The sequence below is a fragment of the Vipera ursinii genome (genome assembly GCF_947247035.1).
Source record: "Vipera ursinii genome assembly, chromosome: 1".
NCBI lineage: Eukaryota > Metazoa > Chordata > Lepidosauria > Squamata > Viperidae > Vipera > Vipera ursinii.
The window spans coordinates 43,535,001-43,552,379 of NC_139512.1; the positions used below are offsets into that span (position 1 = coordinate 43,535,001).

At 38.5% G+C, this 17,379-nt stretch overlaps 1 protein-coding gene across 1 annotated transcript in view; it reads right to left on the bottom strand.

Annotated features, from left to right (window-relative positions):
• Window positions 1-1,401: 1,401 nt before the first annotated feature.
• SPATA7 (spermatogenesis associated 7) overlaps window positions 1,402-17,379 on the bottom strand; it is a 38,928-nt gene continuing 22,950 nt past the window's right edge. The window contains exons 6-12 of the mRNA XM_083350201.1: window positions 14,949-15,433; window positions 12,492-12,558; window positions 11,633-11,706; window positions 9,028-9,081; window positions 5,765-5,842; window positions 5,006-5,063; window positions 1,402-3,669 (exon numbers count right to left, since the gene is read on the bottom strand). Of these exons, the coding sequence (XP_083206327.1) occupies window positions 3,211-3,669; window positions 5,006-5,063; window positions 5,765-5,842; window positions 9,028-9,081; window positions 11,633-11,706; window positions 12,492-12,558; window positions 14,949-15,433 (1,275 nt within the window). The 3' untranslated portion in view covers window positions 1,402-3,210. The remainder of the gene's footprint in view (window positions 3,670-5,005; window positions 5,064-5,764; window positions 5,843-9,027; window positions 9,082-11,632; window positions 11,707-12,491; window positions 12,559-14,948; window positions 15,434-17,379) is intronic.

The following is a 17,379-nucleotide window of genomic DNA, read 5'->3' on the forward strand; positions in this document are numbered from 1 at the left end:
GATTGTTGGGGGCAATTAAGCTGACTTTGTAATAATGCCGCTTGGGGGGGCATGAAAGCCCTAATAAGCAGGCATATACATAGAATGAAGGCTACTGCTAAGCTTGTAAGCCGCCCTGAGTCTTCGGAGAAGGGCGGGATATAAATGGAATTAAAATAAAATAAAAAATAAAAAATGAGAAAAAAAGCCCTGGTGTTGCGTGACATTTTAAATCAAGTATTTAGTTGCAGGCATTCATACCACAGATGTAGTATCCTAGAGTAATTTCTGTACCAAGCAGATTAGATTACATCAGGCATGTCCAGCTTTTTGGCTTGCCTGGACTGCATTGAGTTAAGAATCATCTTGGATTGCATATAAAATATATAATATAGATAATGCTTACAACAAACTTCCTTTATTTTGGGGGTCTTGTGGGGCTGCATACTAGCTGTCCAGGGCCACATGTGACCTGTGGGCTATGAGCTGGAAACACCTGGACTAGATGATCCTTATATTCTCATACTAAAAACAAATTATGATTCATCAGGAGACTCAATAAAGCATCATGTTGTTCTGAAGACAATCTAGGTGGAATATAAAAATACCACCAAACCTATTTGAAATCTCTAAATTGCTGGTCCTGCTTCAGTCAAGACTGGTAGACATCGAGTTTCCTTTAATTAGGAAAAATACAACTATACACAGTCAACTGAGTGAAAAATGTTGGGGTAATCTAAGTTCTTTGCCCTGTAATAACAGCTGGAGCTTTGAAGTGGGGGGATAGATTGTTACCAGAGAATTTGCTTACCTTACAGGGCAGAATCATGATCCACAGGCACACTCATTTAACTTTTATTTTGAGAAATGGCAAATAAGCAGAACTGTTCAAATAAGGTGGAGAGTTTGGAGCATGTTTGTGATGAAAGAGCACCTGCTGCTCCAAATTGTTCCTGTGGCCTACACCCCCCCCCCAATAGATGGTGTATTTTCAAAATATTGACTGACCAGGATAATGGTTCCTAGGCATGTTTAGTCCCCTTTAATTTCTTATAAAAAATGCACTCCTTCCTCCCTCCCTCCCTCCCTGGGGCTGAGATGATGCATTCCTTCCCTCATTTGAGATATGAAAAGTCATAAACACATAAAGCCTTGTAGCAGGAAGGGCGTGGCTGCAAAACATTTTTGTATTATTCAGGGAAGAGGTTTCTTCTGAGCAAACCAGTTCATAACTCAAAAGCGCTTCCATTTTTGAATATGTTGCAGCCCAAAATTACTTATCCCTTTGGCAAATACCAAATTTAAACCAACACCTCTCATCTTTAACATAGCATCCTGGTATTATTTAGAGTGCTATATATTTTCAAGGTATCCGCATTTAATGAACAAAGCAAGTGGGAAAGATTTTTCTTTTTTAAAAAAAAAGTGGATGCCAAAGAGCTTGTTAATCACTATTATGTTTGGATCTTTTGCTGAGATGATTAATCGTTAATGACTATTTCTGGAGTCCTTCAGTTGAGATGATTAATAGTAGTTCTAAAGTGGGTACCATGTTCCTATAGTAAATTTAGCACTTCAAAGTTCATTTGAGAAAACAGCTGCTTTCCAGTCAAACAGAAAGCAGATTTCTAAATATAAGGTTTATAGAATTCAATGTTGTCAACTCAGCTCATTCATATTGAGTCTGACAAAAATGCCAACTGGGTTCAAAATGGTCACATTATTTGGTTACCCTCAACTCAACCTCTTTTCACCCAAAACCAGCTAGCTATGCCCATTTCATCCAGCTACAGAAGATGTAAAAGACATAGGTTATTTAAGCTCCTTTGCCAAGAGGCTAGTTTCAGTGTCTTCTCTAAAGTTTCCATTTAAGCTAGTTTGGGTAAGAAATCTACCGACTTTAGAAAATCATATTACCATTTTCTGTTTCATCATTTCCATTTGCTTTTGGATCATGCCCCTTAGGTTGTCAGTTTGTGGGCAACTACATTTAAAAATATATTCTTCTATAAAGCTTTTGAATGAAAATGGGGTAAACATAACTATTTTCCTATTCTATCAATAGGTGGATACTATTTTCATAATTCGTTCAACAAAGAGTACTAGAGCAGTATTGTGTGTCATTTTTGGATGCTTTTGTAGGAAAAAAGAGTTGCTATGACACTTCTTTGCCACAAGACCAAGAGAAGCACAAACAAAACTTAACTCTTTGTAGCCCACCTTCAAATACACCCCTTACCACCCATGATGTCACACAGCAGCATCCATAGGGAAGTAGCAATAGAAGCTCCATTCCTTATATATATAAAACATAGTGTTACATGCATGTACATAGGTATACTTGTGCGATTCAGCTTTTGTCTGGTTGTGCAATCTATCTTCCTGATATTTAGTGAGTGGAAATTAAAATCTAACAATTGAAGTTCTCAAGGTCTTCCCATTTTGTGTAATGGGAACTTTATTATGGAGCCTTCCTGAAGAGGGTTACCAATTACACAATGAAACACACTGCTTGCATTTGGACTATTGTCTAAAGGCTTGAGTGATCAGTATATTAAACATCCCTGATATAGAACTAATATCATCATGCAAACAGCAGTGAGTTCATTTTATCCTTCCAGCTGCAAGTGAAAGGAGACATCAGACAACTAGTTAACACTATGACTGTGTGATCATCCATTGTTGGTAAGTCAGAGGTTCTATCAACTGATCCATGCTTTAAAAGACGAAAGGATGAATCCTTCATCTGAATACTGCATTGCAGAGGATGCTTCTCCATTAAAATCACACAAAACAGTCCTGGTTCACTAAACAACAAGCTGCACCAGATATCTGCACAGATATGAGAAATGTATATCTATTTGGAAAAGAATTCAGAAGGGCAGGCATATTAATTTAGAGTTTTTACTCCTGCAAATTTTATATTCATTTATTATAAGTGCATTTTGATAAATATACTGCCTTTAAAATAAACCATTATGCCCCAAACTATATGCCTAGTCTTTTCTGCAGTTAAAAACCTTACACCTTCCAATTTTGTCTATTGTTTCTTACAATGGTCTAGTTCAAAAAAGTCTGACTTCTAATATTTCAAGCCCATTTGCAGTAGCATTCAAAGAAAAAAAAATATTAAAAGGCTGATTTGCTAGCATTTCATTTAATTTTCAAAGTTCAGATCTCTGCACTGCTGACTAGATGAATTGCCCTGTTTGGTGCTTTGCTGCTAGTTGTTTACTGCTGGGCCCTGACCAAAGAGATGGGTTCCGTCATGCTCTCTTTCAGTTCATCAACTTCTCTCAAAAATTCACTTGTTTCAAAGTCAGCATCACAGGTGGTTGAACTGCATGTTGGTGGCAGTGGACATGTGGCATCTGGAGTTTCATCAGTTTTCATGGATGGGGGATTCAGCTCAATGTTCAGTAATTCCTTGATATCCTGAGAAACTGCATCTTGGTCTTCCACTTTCTGTAATTTATCATTCTGTACAATGAGGTCACTTGTTATTAAATCCATTGCATTTAAAAGCTCTTCACTTTTTGACACTTTGCTCTGGGATATACTGGCAAGTTGAAGGTGCTCTGCTGATTCATTCTGTAAATGTCTATATGCATCGGACACTCCGGCAGACTTTTCCTCCCTGTTGCAGCCCAAGTCTACTTTTAGAATCTCCAGCAGGTGGCGCATTTTGTTCTAAGATAGGACAAAAAGATTAGGCAGCAGTAATTAAAAACATGCCTCATAACGAAAATTTAAAAATCAAGAAGTTTATCAAAGATAAGTAAGTTCCTACTTATCTACTCGCATTTTCATGCTTTTAAACTGCTAGGTGGGCAGGACTAGGTGAAGATGGACACTCACTCACTCCATCATGCAATGATGGGGTCTCAAACCCGGGTTGTCGGCTTTGCAGCCAACAAGGCCAGCGCCTTAAACCACTGAGCCACTGCGCTGCCCATAGCTGGCATACTAGATGGTTATGCAAAGGCCCTCATGACCACAGCTGCCACATGCTCTTCAAGCAGCAGCTGAAAGTCCAGAAAGCTTTATATACAGGTGACACGGATCCAAGAAATCTTATTAAATGATTGGATTGGATTGCTAACAAAGAATTAAAGGGAGACTGATATGCATTTCAAACGTATTTGTTCTCATCAGCCAGCCATACCCTTCTGAGATTCGAACCTGGGCCGATTGCACCTTAGGCAATCGGCTCAGGTTCGAATCTCAGAAGGGTATGGCTGGCTGATGAGAACAAATACGTTTGAAATGCATGTCTCCCTTTAATTATTTCTTAGCAATCAAAAAACTTTTTTACACAAATATGAGCTGTCACTGCTGTGACTACTGCCTGTTGATGGCCTTGGGTTAGGCTGAAACAGGAAATAAGATTTGTCCCATGTTTGGGGCCTAGAAAGGTAATCTAAATACTTAACAAACATTATATATATATATATATATATATATATATATATATATATATATATAAAAAGGTAAAGGTAAAGGTTCCCCCGCACATGTGTGCTAGTCGTTTCCGACTCTAGGGGCCGGTGCTCATCTCCGTTTCAAAGCCGAAGAGCCAGCGCTTGTCTGAGGACGTCTCCGTGGTCATGTGGCCGGCATGACTAGACGCCAAAGGCGCACGGAACGCTGTTACCTTCCCACCGTAGTGGTCCCTATTTTTCTACTTGCATTTTTTTTTTACGTGCTTTTGAACTGCTAGGTTGGCAGAAGCTGGGACGAGTAACAGGCGCTCACTCTGCTACACGGCACTCGGGATTCGACCCGCCAAACTGCCGACCTTCTGATCGACAAGCTCAGCGTCCTAACCCACTGAGCCACCGCGTCCCTTTATATATATATATATATATATATATATATATATATATATATATATATATATATATATATATATATATATATATATATATATATATATTACAAAACAAATATTTTTCAGCAAACACATTGATCATTTTCAGAAGTATTTTTAGTACTCTTAAAATGATCTGTCATCTATGCAGCATACCTTATTTAGATGGTTCTTGTTTAGTTCTATGTGACGTTCAAACAACCTTTCCAAAGCCCTTTAATACAACAAAAATAAGTATTACACAGGAAGTAATTGTTCTCAAAAAAAAAACTATTAAAAATTAATCAACTCCAAGATGTCAACTTATTTTTTTAAATAGAAACAAAATAATTCTCCCATACAAGAATTAAAATTCTTTTATCTTTGGTCTTCTGTTCTTTTGCTGCAGCCATCCTGCTTTCATGTATAGTTTCTTTCGTATCTTTCCTACTTTTTCATGTTCATTTTTCCTCAAATCTACTCTTGAATCTACCAAATGGCCTGCCCAGATTTCAGATCTCTTATCACCTTATATTTTTCACTGATTCTTCCAATCTTTCATCAGAAACCATCAAACCAGCCATGCTTCTAGATTTACATTTCTTTCTTTGCTGGGCATGTACATGAATAGATTGGTGCTTAAACCACATCTTCAAAACCAACAGACTTTTTCTAAGTAGGTAGCTGTTAGTTACCTGTCTCATTCATTCTTGGATCTCTGTATGGCCTAGACACTTTTTGTTCATTGTCTCATCTTACTTCCATTTACCCATTCATGTCATCAGTAAAATATTTTTTCCCTCTGGATTGTATTTATTCAGAATTTTGCACACTTCTCACCCCAAAACCATATCTAATTCTTCCTTTATTTACTATTTAGCAATGCTTCACTGCAAAAATAAAATAAAATGAAGGAACTTTAAATATATATCCAACCTGTTGGAAAATAATCCAAGCTTCAGAATTTCATCTGTTATGTCCTGAATAAAATTTAAATACTGCAGTTCTTCTTCTCTAAACAGAAAACATAAAAACTACTTTTAGTCTCGAAATAAAAACACTGATCAAGCAGTTTAGTTGCTACTAACCATTTCCCATTTATGATCTTGGACCATAAATACTAATATCAATAAATGAAGACAAACTAATATGTTTGGTGCATTAATTCACCTCAAAGTCTTCTTAGGAGTGAACTTGCTCTACTTCCTGCCATTTTTAATCGCCTATAGTACAAATTTGCTAGTACAAATGTGTACCTTTTTATACAGGGGATCTTCCTGCTGCTGAGGCTGTTTCAGATGCAGCAGGAAGATCCCCTGTATAAAAAGGTACACATTTGTACTAGCAAATTTGTACTATAGGCGATTAAAAATGGCAGGAAGTAGAGCTTCCCTAATATATTCTCATTGACCTGAAGATATTGCATTCATAGCAAAAGGGTAATATGCAACTCACACTTCAATTAACAGTTGAATGAATAATATCTAACTCTGCATGACTAATAGGAATGTGCAATTTCTTCCCAAACTGGATTATGTGTACATATGTAATGAACTACCTGTATCTGGATAGCATGACCTAAGTCTTGAATTAGTTTTCTTATTTCATCCAGTTGTCAAGCTAAGCAGTGTTTACTTTTTTTTAAAGAAGCATGTTTAACAAAAGAAAACATTACAAGGGAAATAGCAATAACAATAGCACTTAGACTTACATTTCACTTCATAATGCCCCTCTCTAAGAAGTTTACCGAGTCAGCCTATTGCCTACAATAATCTGGGTCCTCATTTTATCAACCTCAGAAGGATGGATGGTTGAGTCAATCTTGAGCAGGTCAGAATCAAACTCCTGGCAGTGAGTTAGCCTGCAATACTGCATTCTAACCACTGCACCACCACAGATCATTTTAACAGTTATCTAAACACCAAGTAAGTAGATGCAAACTAATGCAATACATACACAAACACTGGGCAGAAATAAGCAATCAGCAAATCTGCTAATATGTCACTAAATTTCCTCTTATGTAAACAATAGTTTCATTGAAGGAGTTGCTCGAGTGAAGAGCGTTGATCAACAAAACAGCTCTGGCATATATTCCACTGCATCAGTTAGAGCTGGAAATCTTCCACAAATGACATTCTGTTCAGTTAATGTATTGCTAAACTGGCTTTGATGTTTTTTTTTAAAAAAAGAATCCTAGAAGGCGTTCTTACTATGAATTCAGATTCGCTGGAAATAGAAAAGGCTTGGGAAAACAGATAATGACTTTACATGAATCAATGAGGAGACTGATCTTTTAGCTGGGGCACAAAATGTTTGGGGGAAAAAGTGTATGAGGAATTTATCTCATAGGTTATAACTGATCCCATCCTTTTGTCCCAGTGTAATATTGTACTCAGCAATATTAGGTTTAAGATCTGCAACTACCACTAAGTATGACAGACAGGCAAAAAACTAGCAGAGCATGTCTGTCAAAAGAAATTCCTTAATTTTATAGCACATGGATAGATTCAATCATAGTTTCAATTGGGAAATGGACAGCATCCTAGATCAAGCTAAATCCAAAAAATACTAAAGAATGCTAAATGCTTGATATTCAGACAAGTCAGGAAAAAATATGACCAGAATATCTCCTTGTTAGCAATCAATGCCCACATAAGCAGGTATTAATAACAATCAAATAGTAAATAACCGTCTAATAAGGAATTATCAAAACACCACCATCAACACTGTTAAAGCAAGCCATTTTATATATAATCAGGGAGTGAACCTTGCTCCTTTCTAGCATGAAGATGTTAGAAATATCTGCAAATAACAATGCAGGTCAGAGAGCACCAAGGACTCAATTTCTCATGTCTTGCTTGTAGATTTTCCTACTTATTTAGCCCATAAATAAGCAACATATCCCTCTCTTTCCTCCTTATGTTCTCGTAAGATTTTCATATAAATCGGAAATGAACTGTTTCACATAGCATTTCATGGATTTTCTGTAATGTAGCCTTGGGCCCCAACGCTAGAAAGCAAATAAAAAAAATGCAGAAGAAATGGAAGTAAAATTATGCAGTTTGATTTAAATCAATCAACCAAACCAGGCTGTGGTGTCCTGTGTCCTTTAAATTTCCTTTAAATTTCTGGGAGTCTACCTCTGTGAAGATCTGACCTGGAAAGTTAACACAACTCAGGTGGCTAGAAAGGCCCAACAGAGGCTTCACTTTCTTAGGGTCTTGCGGAAGAACAGGGTAGAACAACAGCTAATGACCCTCTTTTACCGGTCTACTATAGAGAGCATCTTCTCGTATGGTATTGTGGTTTGGTATGCTGGTCTGACAGCCGCGGATAGGAAAGTATTACAGAGGGTAGTGAGCACAGCACAAGACATTGTGGGCTGTCCCCTGACACCACTGGATGACATCGCCAGGGCTCGTTGCCTTGGAAGAGTGAGGAAGATTCTCAGGGATGACTCACACCCTGGACGGTATCTCTTTACTCTCCTACCATCTGGTAGGAGATATAGGAATATAGCCAGCCGTACCAAGAGGCTGAAAAATAGCTTTTATCCATGGGCTGTTAGGCTTTTAAATGGGACATAATCTTATGCAGAATTGACTTGGGAGGCCGGTGTGTGGTGTAGTTGGTTCACATAGTGTGGTGGGATGGAGGGTTTGTTATCACTGTGTGTTGGGGGGAGAGAGCACGGGGGGAGGCTCAGCTAATCTCAATGTACACATGTTGTACTTTGACAATAAAGGTTTATTATTATTATTATTAAGCAGGGAAGCTGGCTAACAGACAACCGGTCTCCAGCGCCGCCATTGGCTGCCTCTAAGGCGGCAATAGGTTGCTTTAAACCTATTGGCCACCGCCTAGAGGCCAGGGTATAAATTGCTGCATTCGCAGCTCTGTTTCTCAGTTCAGATCCTGCAAACAATAAACAATGGTCTTTGCTTAAACATGTGAATGTTGTGGTTATATCAGACTGTCTGATATTGCGATATGTGTCAAAATGGTATTAAGGGATAGGATGGGAGAAGTGGAAAAAACCAGCATCAGTGATATAAAAAATAATCTGGTAATTTTTCATTATGCACAATTTTGCAACTGATGTACATGGATCCAATTGTAATTTGGTATCATATAACTTAAAATGTCAGCTTCATTAATGTTTTGCACTTATGTAACGTAGAAATTAATGAGTTACTTACTCAGCTTGGATTTTCCTCATGGTTGGGGATTCAACAGAACATGGAGAAATTGCTCTAAGCCATAAGGAGGAAGAAACAATGCAAATCAGAACCAAAAGGCAGAATACTATGAGCATGTACATTGTTTCATATAAGACTATGCTCGAATTGGTCTCTATGCCTACAGGAGGAAAGTGCACAGTATGATCATTCTTATTATTGAATTTTACTCAGCTTGCCCTCAATGAATGTATGAAGGTGAGGGAGTAAATAAAATCAATTAATCACTTTTAGAATTATTAAATGGATATTACTCCGTAACTCTCGCTGTTTAAAGGGGGAGAAAAAGGGAGAGGAATATAAAACAGTTAATCAAACTGAAACCTGTTAATCTACATCAGGGGTGTCAAACTGCCAGCCGGTGGGCCGGATGCATCATAGCGAAACCGCACCCACACCATTGCCGGAAATGGAAAAAAAGTTGTGATATGTCACAACACGTCACGTGACATTGAGTTTGACACCCCTGATCTACATAGGCAAGTAAAATGAAAGAAACTCAAACCCTGGGCAACCAATCAGGAGCAGCAAGATGCTTATTTTTCTCTGAGTTTTTAAAAAGGAGAGAGGGAACAGCTCTATTTTGCCCCTGCAATTTTACCTTTGTCTTTTATCCCAATAGGACAGATTCTGGGCAGTGAACAAGTAAACAACACACCACAAAGCATAATAAATAAAACAGTCAACAAACATTCTAGTATGTTTTTAATGCATGCAAACAGGTAGCAGGGTTAGTGTATCTCTGGTGGAGGAGTGTTTCAAACTGTGTGGATTGCTACTCAGAAGGTTTGTTGTTTACTCCAGTCCCTCTGCTTCTCAGCAGCCCCCTTCCGGAATTTTGGTGGGGATGGGAAAATTGGTGCTTAATAAATCCCACTGCTTTATATATACTATATATGTTTTAAAGATGATAACCAGCACTTTGAAACCAGCACTATTCTCCAAAGCACCTGAAAGCAGGACAAGAAGCAACAGATGGAAACAGTGGCATAGCGTGGGGGGTGCAGGGGGGGCCGGCCGCACCGGGCGCAACATTTGGGGGGGGGCGCTCGCACTGAGCTGCTCAGGGAGCCCCAAGGGCTGCACAGAGTTGGCTTGGCTCCGCTCTCGAGCTGCTCTTTCTTGCAAAGCGAAATGAGTCCGGCAGGTGAGATGGGCGGCCACATAAACTGAATAAAATAAATAGAAGCGGCCAACTCTCCGCCCAGGCTCAGGCCAACCGCAAGCGCCCCGCAGGCGCCCTGGCAGGTTTGGCCGAGCGAAGACGGACCCGCTGGCTGGCTGGCCTAGCTTCGTGCGCATGCGTGGCTTTATTTAGCGGGGCTCACGTGCGAGCTTGAATGCAGCGGCTCTTGCAGGTCGGAGCCCCGCCCAGCCGCCCTCGAGAGGGACCCGGAAGCATCCCGCATGCGCGCGACTCTTCTTGGAAAGTCTACGCCGCTGCGGGGCGCGTCTTTTCAGCAGTGCCGTGACGTCACCGCCCGCGGCCCCGCCCGCCCCTCTATTTCCGCTTCCGGTTGCCTTGCCCCGGGTGCTGACAACCCACGCTACGCCACTGGATGGAAACTAGTCAAGGAGAGAAGCAACCTAGAACTAAGCAGAAACTTCCTGACAGTTAGAACAATTAACCAGTGGAACAACCTGCTTCCAGAGGTGGTGAATGCTCCAACACTGGAAGTTTTTAAGAGGAGACTGGGCAGCCATTTGCCTGAAATGGTATAGGGTTTCCTGCCTGAGCAGGGGGTTGGACTAGATGACTTCCAAGGTCCCTTCCTCCTCCTCCTCCTCCTTTTTCTTCTTCTTCTTATTATTATTTGGGCCCAATGTCTCCCTAGCAACCAGTGCTGCAAACTGGAATCTTTGCCATACCCTGAGGCGGCACTATAGAAGTTCAGCATACTAGTGACAATTCACCCTGAATAGATTATCTCTCCCACTAGTTATACTAAGATGTAAAATGAACTGGAGAAAGCACCAAGCCTTGTGTGACCCATGCTGTTCCTTCCCGAAACTCATGTTCTTCCCCTCCATCATCTACAACTGCAACTGTCCACTCAAACACACAACTTTGGTAGGTTGTCCAGAAGAATACCAGTGTACGGAAAGTGGGTGAAAACAAACCTCTAATTTCTATATTCCTTCAACAAAGGCAGCCCTTTATTTTTAACCCTTTGTTAAAAATTGAGACTTTGCATTTTGGCTTTACACACATATATTTTACCCATCTTTAACCTCAAGTAAACATCTGTTCATTGATGGTGGGTTAATCATCCAGTTACATCCAAGAAAGATTTTATCACATTCTCATTAATTACTAATTCATTATTTCTTAATCAAAACAAATATTGTCATTCAAATAAACATTTCATCTTTCAGATTGGCTGTTTATTTGCTCTGCTATGGAAATTTTGTTTGAAGGAAAAGATGCGTATTCGTACTTAGATAACTTTGTGCAGATCTAAACCTCATGAAATACATCATTCTGTACTTCACAGGAAAGCATGGTGATGTGCTATTAGCAGTGAGTGTGTCAAAAAAGAAAGAAAAAGATCTGAATATTGTTTACCTTGGAGAGGATAACTGAGAAATAGTTTTCATTTCATCAAACATCTGTTCATTAGGAAACCTGGGATCTTCTACCTATATATAAAGCATATATCTCTGTTATTAATACAAAATTCATTTGTAATATTATATTATATTATATTATATTATATTATATTATATTATATTATATTATATTATATTATATTATATTATATTATATTATATTATATTATATTATATTATATTATATTATATTATATTACATTACCTTACATTATATTATGATCCACTTTAATGGTTCATTAAAGTGAGAGAGAAAAAAGGTGGCCACTAAATGCTTTTAAAAAATACAACGAATAACCAATGCCCAATTAATTCCAGACTTCCCATTTATTTGTGAAATATATAACTGTCTCCACCTATATCTTTTATTTCCATATGCACAAACTAAAAATGTATGATTTATTTCCACATACGCAAAATCTAAAATCTATTTACAAAACAGAATTCCTGACAATGCAAAAGTCCCACAATAATAATTTAAGTGGCCTCATTCTTCATCAACTGAAGTGTTCTAGTTATGGTTGTGGTTATATAATTCCATTGTAATAATCTAGCAAATGAAAAGGCATGACATTAATTTTTATTAGTAAAGTTGGAACTAATGTACCAAATCCAAGTGGAATTAAAAGGTACTTCTGCTAGAGCAACCATTGTGTTTCTATAGAAAACATCAAATCCAAAAAACATTCAAGCCATAAATGAGACCTTTTAATGTCAGTGCAACCTCTTTCAATATGGAATGTAACCAACTACCCAGAGCAACAGTCTTCTTTTTATAAATGGCCTGGCGACTGGAACACAAACAGATCACTTACCTCCTTCATGATCTTCTGAAAACTGGGCACATTCTCTTTTTCAGATGCTTCAGATTCGGCTTGAAAACTACAAAATATAATGATCTTATGTCATTTCTGCAGAAACAATACTCCCATATACTATTTTGAGTATCTATGGGACAGAATATATTACCATCTGGGTTCAAAAAACAATATAGATGCTATATACCCCTCACTCATGCCTGTTTGTGAGATGACAGACAAATGGCCCGCTGGAAGGAAAAATATACAAGGAACTGATAATCCATCTGCATTTATAAATCCTTTTTAATAAAGAAACTGTGATAGATATGAAAGATGTGGAATATTAACAGGATCTATAGAATAACTATAACTGCTTCTGAAGTTAAGAGCATTATCAAAGGGACTAAGTCTTCCAATCATGCCACAATTATTTCCTTGCTTGGCATTAAATACAATGGAGTTGAAGGGACACTTAGTTTGCTAGAGAATCCAAGTTCTAAAGAAGACAGTGACTTGATAGCACTCAATAAACCTTTAGATTAGAATGAGAGAAATAAGTATTATTATATTTGGAGGAGATATAATTGAGGCAGAAGCCATCTACTCTGTATTATTTATATATTTGATAAGAGGCTTACTCCCTTGCAACTGTGCTCTTAATAGCCTTTATTAATATAAATGGAAATGAAGTAAAATATATGGGAGATCTGTGTTTGGTATCTAAATTACATGTATTAATTAATATAATGTGTTAATATTTATGGCCCTATAGAACACACTAACACAAAATTTATTTATTTATTTAATTTATTTATTTAATAAAGATACTTTCCTGTAGGAGCTTCTAGTATCAAATTCAATACTTCACTGAACTTTGGCTGTACATACACCAATAAATCCGAACTGAAATTTACTACTTGCAATTAAAATTGTAAAACTAACTTTCAAGACAAGAATCAGGGAAGTCCTAACAATATTGGCCACGATTCTTCAGGAACATGGTTTAAACTTCTTTTAAAGATAAATTCAAAAGTGACTTTGATCAGATTACATTGCTTGTGCCTCAGTTTACTATCCTATTTCTTTTATTATGAAATTCCAACATTTGCCAGAGCCAAGTAATTTCTACTTACTACTCTCAAACTCATTACCTGTACTTCCATGTTGGAAAATAGATACTGTATTTTCCGACGTATAAGACGACTGGGCGTATAAGACGACCCCCCCAACTTTTGAGATGATTTTCATGGGTTAAAAAGTCGTCTTATATGCCGGAAAATACGGTAAATCTGATAGAACATTACTAAGCAATATAAAAAAGTTCATAAATATGCTTGGATACAGACTTGTTAGCTGGCATGGAACAACTATTTTCTCCTAGTTACTAATTCCTTTTTCCCTATGCCATCTCCCATGCTGTTCCAGAGTTTGGGGGGAATCCTCTGGATATGTACTGGAGGCGATGCCATCCTTCACTTTGTTCTGCAGAAAATTCCCAATGGATATCTTGATTCCATTTGCAAATGAAGGAAGCTTTCCCATTTGTAATAGGCATTTTTGGAACTAGTCCAATCACCTCTGCCTTATTCACCTCTGTGGGCGCCCCGGAGCTATGGAACCAGTTACCGGTTGAGCTCCGGATGGCGCCCGATCTTCGCTCCTTTCGCCGCGATCTGAAAACATACCTGTTCGAACAAGCCGGCCTGGCCTGAGGGGGGATTGGTGGGGTTTTTTATTATTATTTTATTAGGGTTTTTTTATGAATGTACCAACTGTTTTTATGGGCATGTATTTAATTACCTTTTAATTTTTGTAACTCTGTGTTTTATTCTTGCCCTGTACACCGCCCTGAGTCCTTCGGGAGAAGGGTGGTATAGAAATGTTAATAAATTAAAATTAAATTAAATTCTAATAAAAATAAAATTAAGCAGGATTAAATTACATAGCATAGATATGAATCCATATGACAATGGGACCTCTCTGCAAGTGAAAATACAGCAACAAGCTATGCAGAGTAACTAAAATACAGGTGACGGCAGACCATACTGCTTTTCTATGAGCAGAGGCGTGGGCTCCTAATCTATACAAACAGCTTGTTGGAAAGGTGACCATTCCACAATGGTGCACTTATGTCATTGAAAGTGTTTTTCAAAGAGAAGAATGAAATGAAGCAAATACAAGGTCTTTTTTAATTATCTGTTGCCTCATTTTTAAAGGCTCTTGTTTACTCTAATAATTGGATGAACTGTTGCCTTCATATACTGCCATAGGACATTTTTTTTAATCCATCTACTTCTAGCGATGTTTTACACGCACAAGCACACACAAGCATATACACACACACGTTAGTTGCTGCCCATCTACCAAGTTTAGTTGTCCATTGTTAAATGTGGACTTGAAGCAGCAATTCAACACACCATACAGTGGGTTCGTGCAAAGTCTATATATGACTTCCTTAAGAAAGTTCTTCACCTGCTTATTTCAGTTTGCGTTTCTGCTTCCATCTGTTGCCTTAGATTCTCCCTTACTTTCCTTCTCGCCGGGGTGTAGTATCTGTACTGTGAAAGAAAGGATTTCGCATCCGACTTTAAAGTCCTTGGAGTGAAGGGCTGCTGACCACTCGTAAAATGTTGGGAATGCTTGTCGAGGAGATCCCCACTGCATGCTTTGGAGTCAGGAGTTTGGGCTTTTGAAGAATGTTTGCTTGCTGAAATGTCAGAAGAACTACAGGAAACTCTAGAATGTACCTTTTGTAGGCTTGAAATGCTGGAGCCTGAGCTTTCAACTGAGAAGTTGGAGATTTTCGGACCAACTTTTTTGTTATTTGTTTCTTTACTTTGAAGGATTGCGCTTTGCCTCTCTGGAGTCGATAGGTAGCCTAACTCATACTGCTGTTCACATGGTGTCCTTAAGGGTTCCTTGTCTTCTGGTTCTGATGAATCCTGTGTCGGGGTAGGCTGGAGAGACATAAAAACCACAGGCCATTTGAAAAGCAAACAAAGCATAAATACCAAATGAATACTATTCTCCAACTGTTTGCCTCGTAATGAAGTGCTTATAAAAATGCAGATATTGATTGGACTTAGGAACTCTCTGTTTAGACTAAGACATTTCCTCTGACCCCACAAAGTGATAAAGACTTTCTACCCCAGGGGCTTTGGGACCTGCCAGGTTGATTTTTCTCCTGCTCTGGGATATGGCTCCACTGCCACCAGCTATTTCATTTCATTTTTGCTGAAATAAAACATCAGTGAAAGAAAAAAAACCCATCCAAGCATCCACCATATAGCTGTATAAACCAATGAAATTAATATGACAAGTTGGTTCCCCATAATTGTTTCCATTATTCAAATACATGCTTTTGCAAACAGCACTTGAACAAATATTCTGTTTTTTTTATTTTAATTTCCATAAATGTTCTCATTAGTTATGCCCTTATTTGTTGACCAGTCTGGAATCTACTCTCACTGTTGTGGACTTTCCTTCCAGACCCTATAAAGGAACAGCCAGACAGAATTGTGTTGAAGTATTCTTTTATTTGGCAATCAAGGGCCAATATCCTCTTCTAGCCTGTGATTAAAAAGGCAAAAACTTAGAAAATGGCTTCTCTATCTATTCTGTAGAGGAGGAAGGTCCACTGGGGATGGCAACAGAAAGCTGTACATCATAGCAAGAACATGATAACAGAGCTGAGGACAGGCACAAAAGAAAAGTCAGCTAGGGGCAGTTGTAGTGGCGGCAGCAGCAGGGGCCAACTGCAAATTCACTGGGGGGGGCCCTCCTCAAAACTTTATCATGTGACCATGAGGGTGCTGCAATGGTCATAAATTTGAGGACTGGTTGCAAGTTCATTTTTCTGTGCTGCTGTAACTTCAAATGGTCGCTGAATGAATGGATGTTGAGCAAGGAGTATCTGTACAATTACATTTTCCTCTAACGTAACACAGCCTTGAAAATGGATTCGGAACATAATAATAATAATAATGATGATGATGATGAAGAAGAAGAAAAGAAAGAAAGAAAGAAAGAAAGAAAGAAAGAAAGAAAGAAAGAAAGAGGAGGAGGAGGAGGAGAAGTAGTAGTAGTAGTAGTAGTAGTAGTAGTAGTAGTAGTAGTAGTAGAAGAAGAAGAAGAAGAAGAAGAAGAAGAAGAAGAAGAAGAAGAAGAAGAAGAAGAAGTAGTAGTAGTAGTAGTTGGAAGGGACCTTGGGGGTCATCTAGTCCAACCCCCTGCTCAGGCAGGAAACCCTATACCATTTCAGGCAAATGGCTGTCCAGTCTCCTCTTAAAAACGTCCAGTGTTGGAGCATTCACCACTTCTGGAGGCAGGTTGTTCCACTGGTTAATTGTTCTGTCAGGAAGTTTCTCCTTAGTTCTAGGTTGCTTCTCTCCTTGACTACTTTCCATCCGTTGCTTCTTGTCCTGCTTTCAGGTGCTTTGGAGAATAGCTTGACTCCCTCTCTTCTTTGTGGCAGCCCCTGAGTTATTGGAACACTGCTATCATGTCACCCCTCACCCTTCTCTTCATTAAACTACACATACCCAATTCCAGCAACTGTTCCCTATATATTTTAGCCTCCAGTCCCCCAATCATCTTTGTTGCTCTTCTCTGTACCCTTTCTAGAGTCTCGACATCTTTTTTACATTGTGGTGACCAAAACTGGATGCAGTATTCTAGGTGTGGCATTACCAAGGCATAGAAGGGTGTTTTGAATTTTGATTTCTCTTTAATATTTTCAATATTTTCTTTGTGTTTTTAAAAATATCTTTTGAATCCATTTTCCCCATCAGAAAGGGGAAAAAAAGTTTAAGATTATAAACTGGGTGTACACTGGGCATTATAAAGACAGCATTCCCACCTCCCTCTCCCACAACCCGGTCGAGTCCTTAGTTAATGCCTGGCA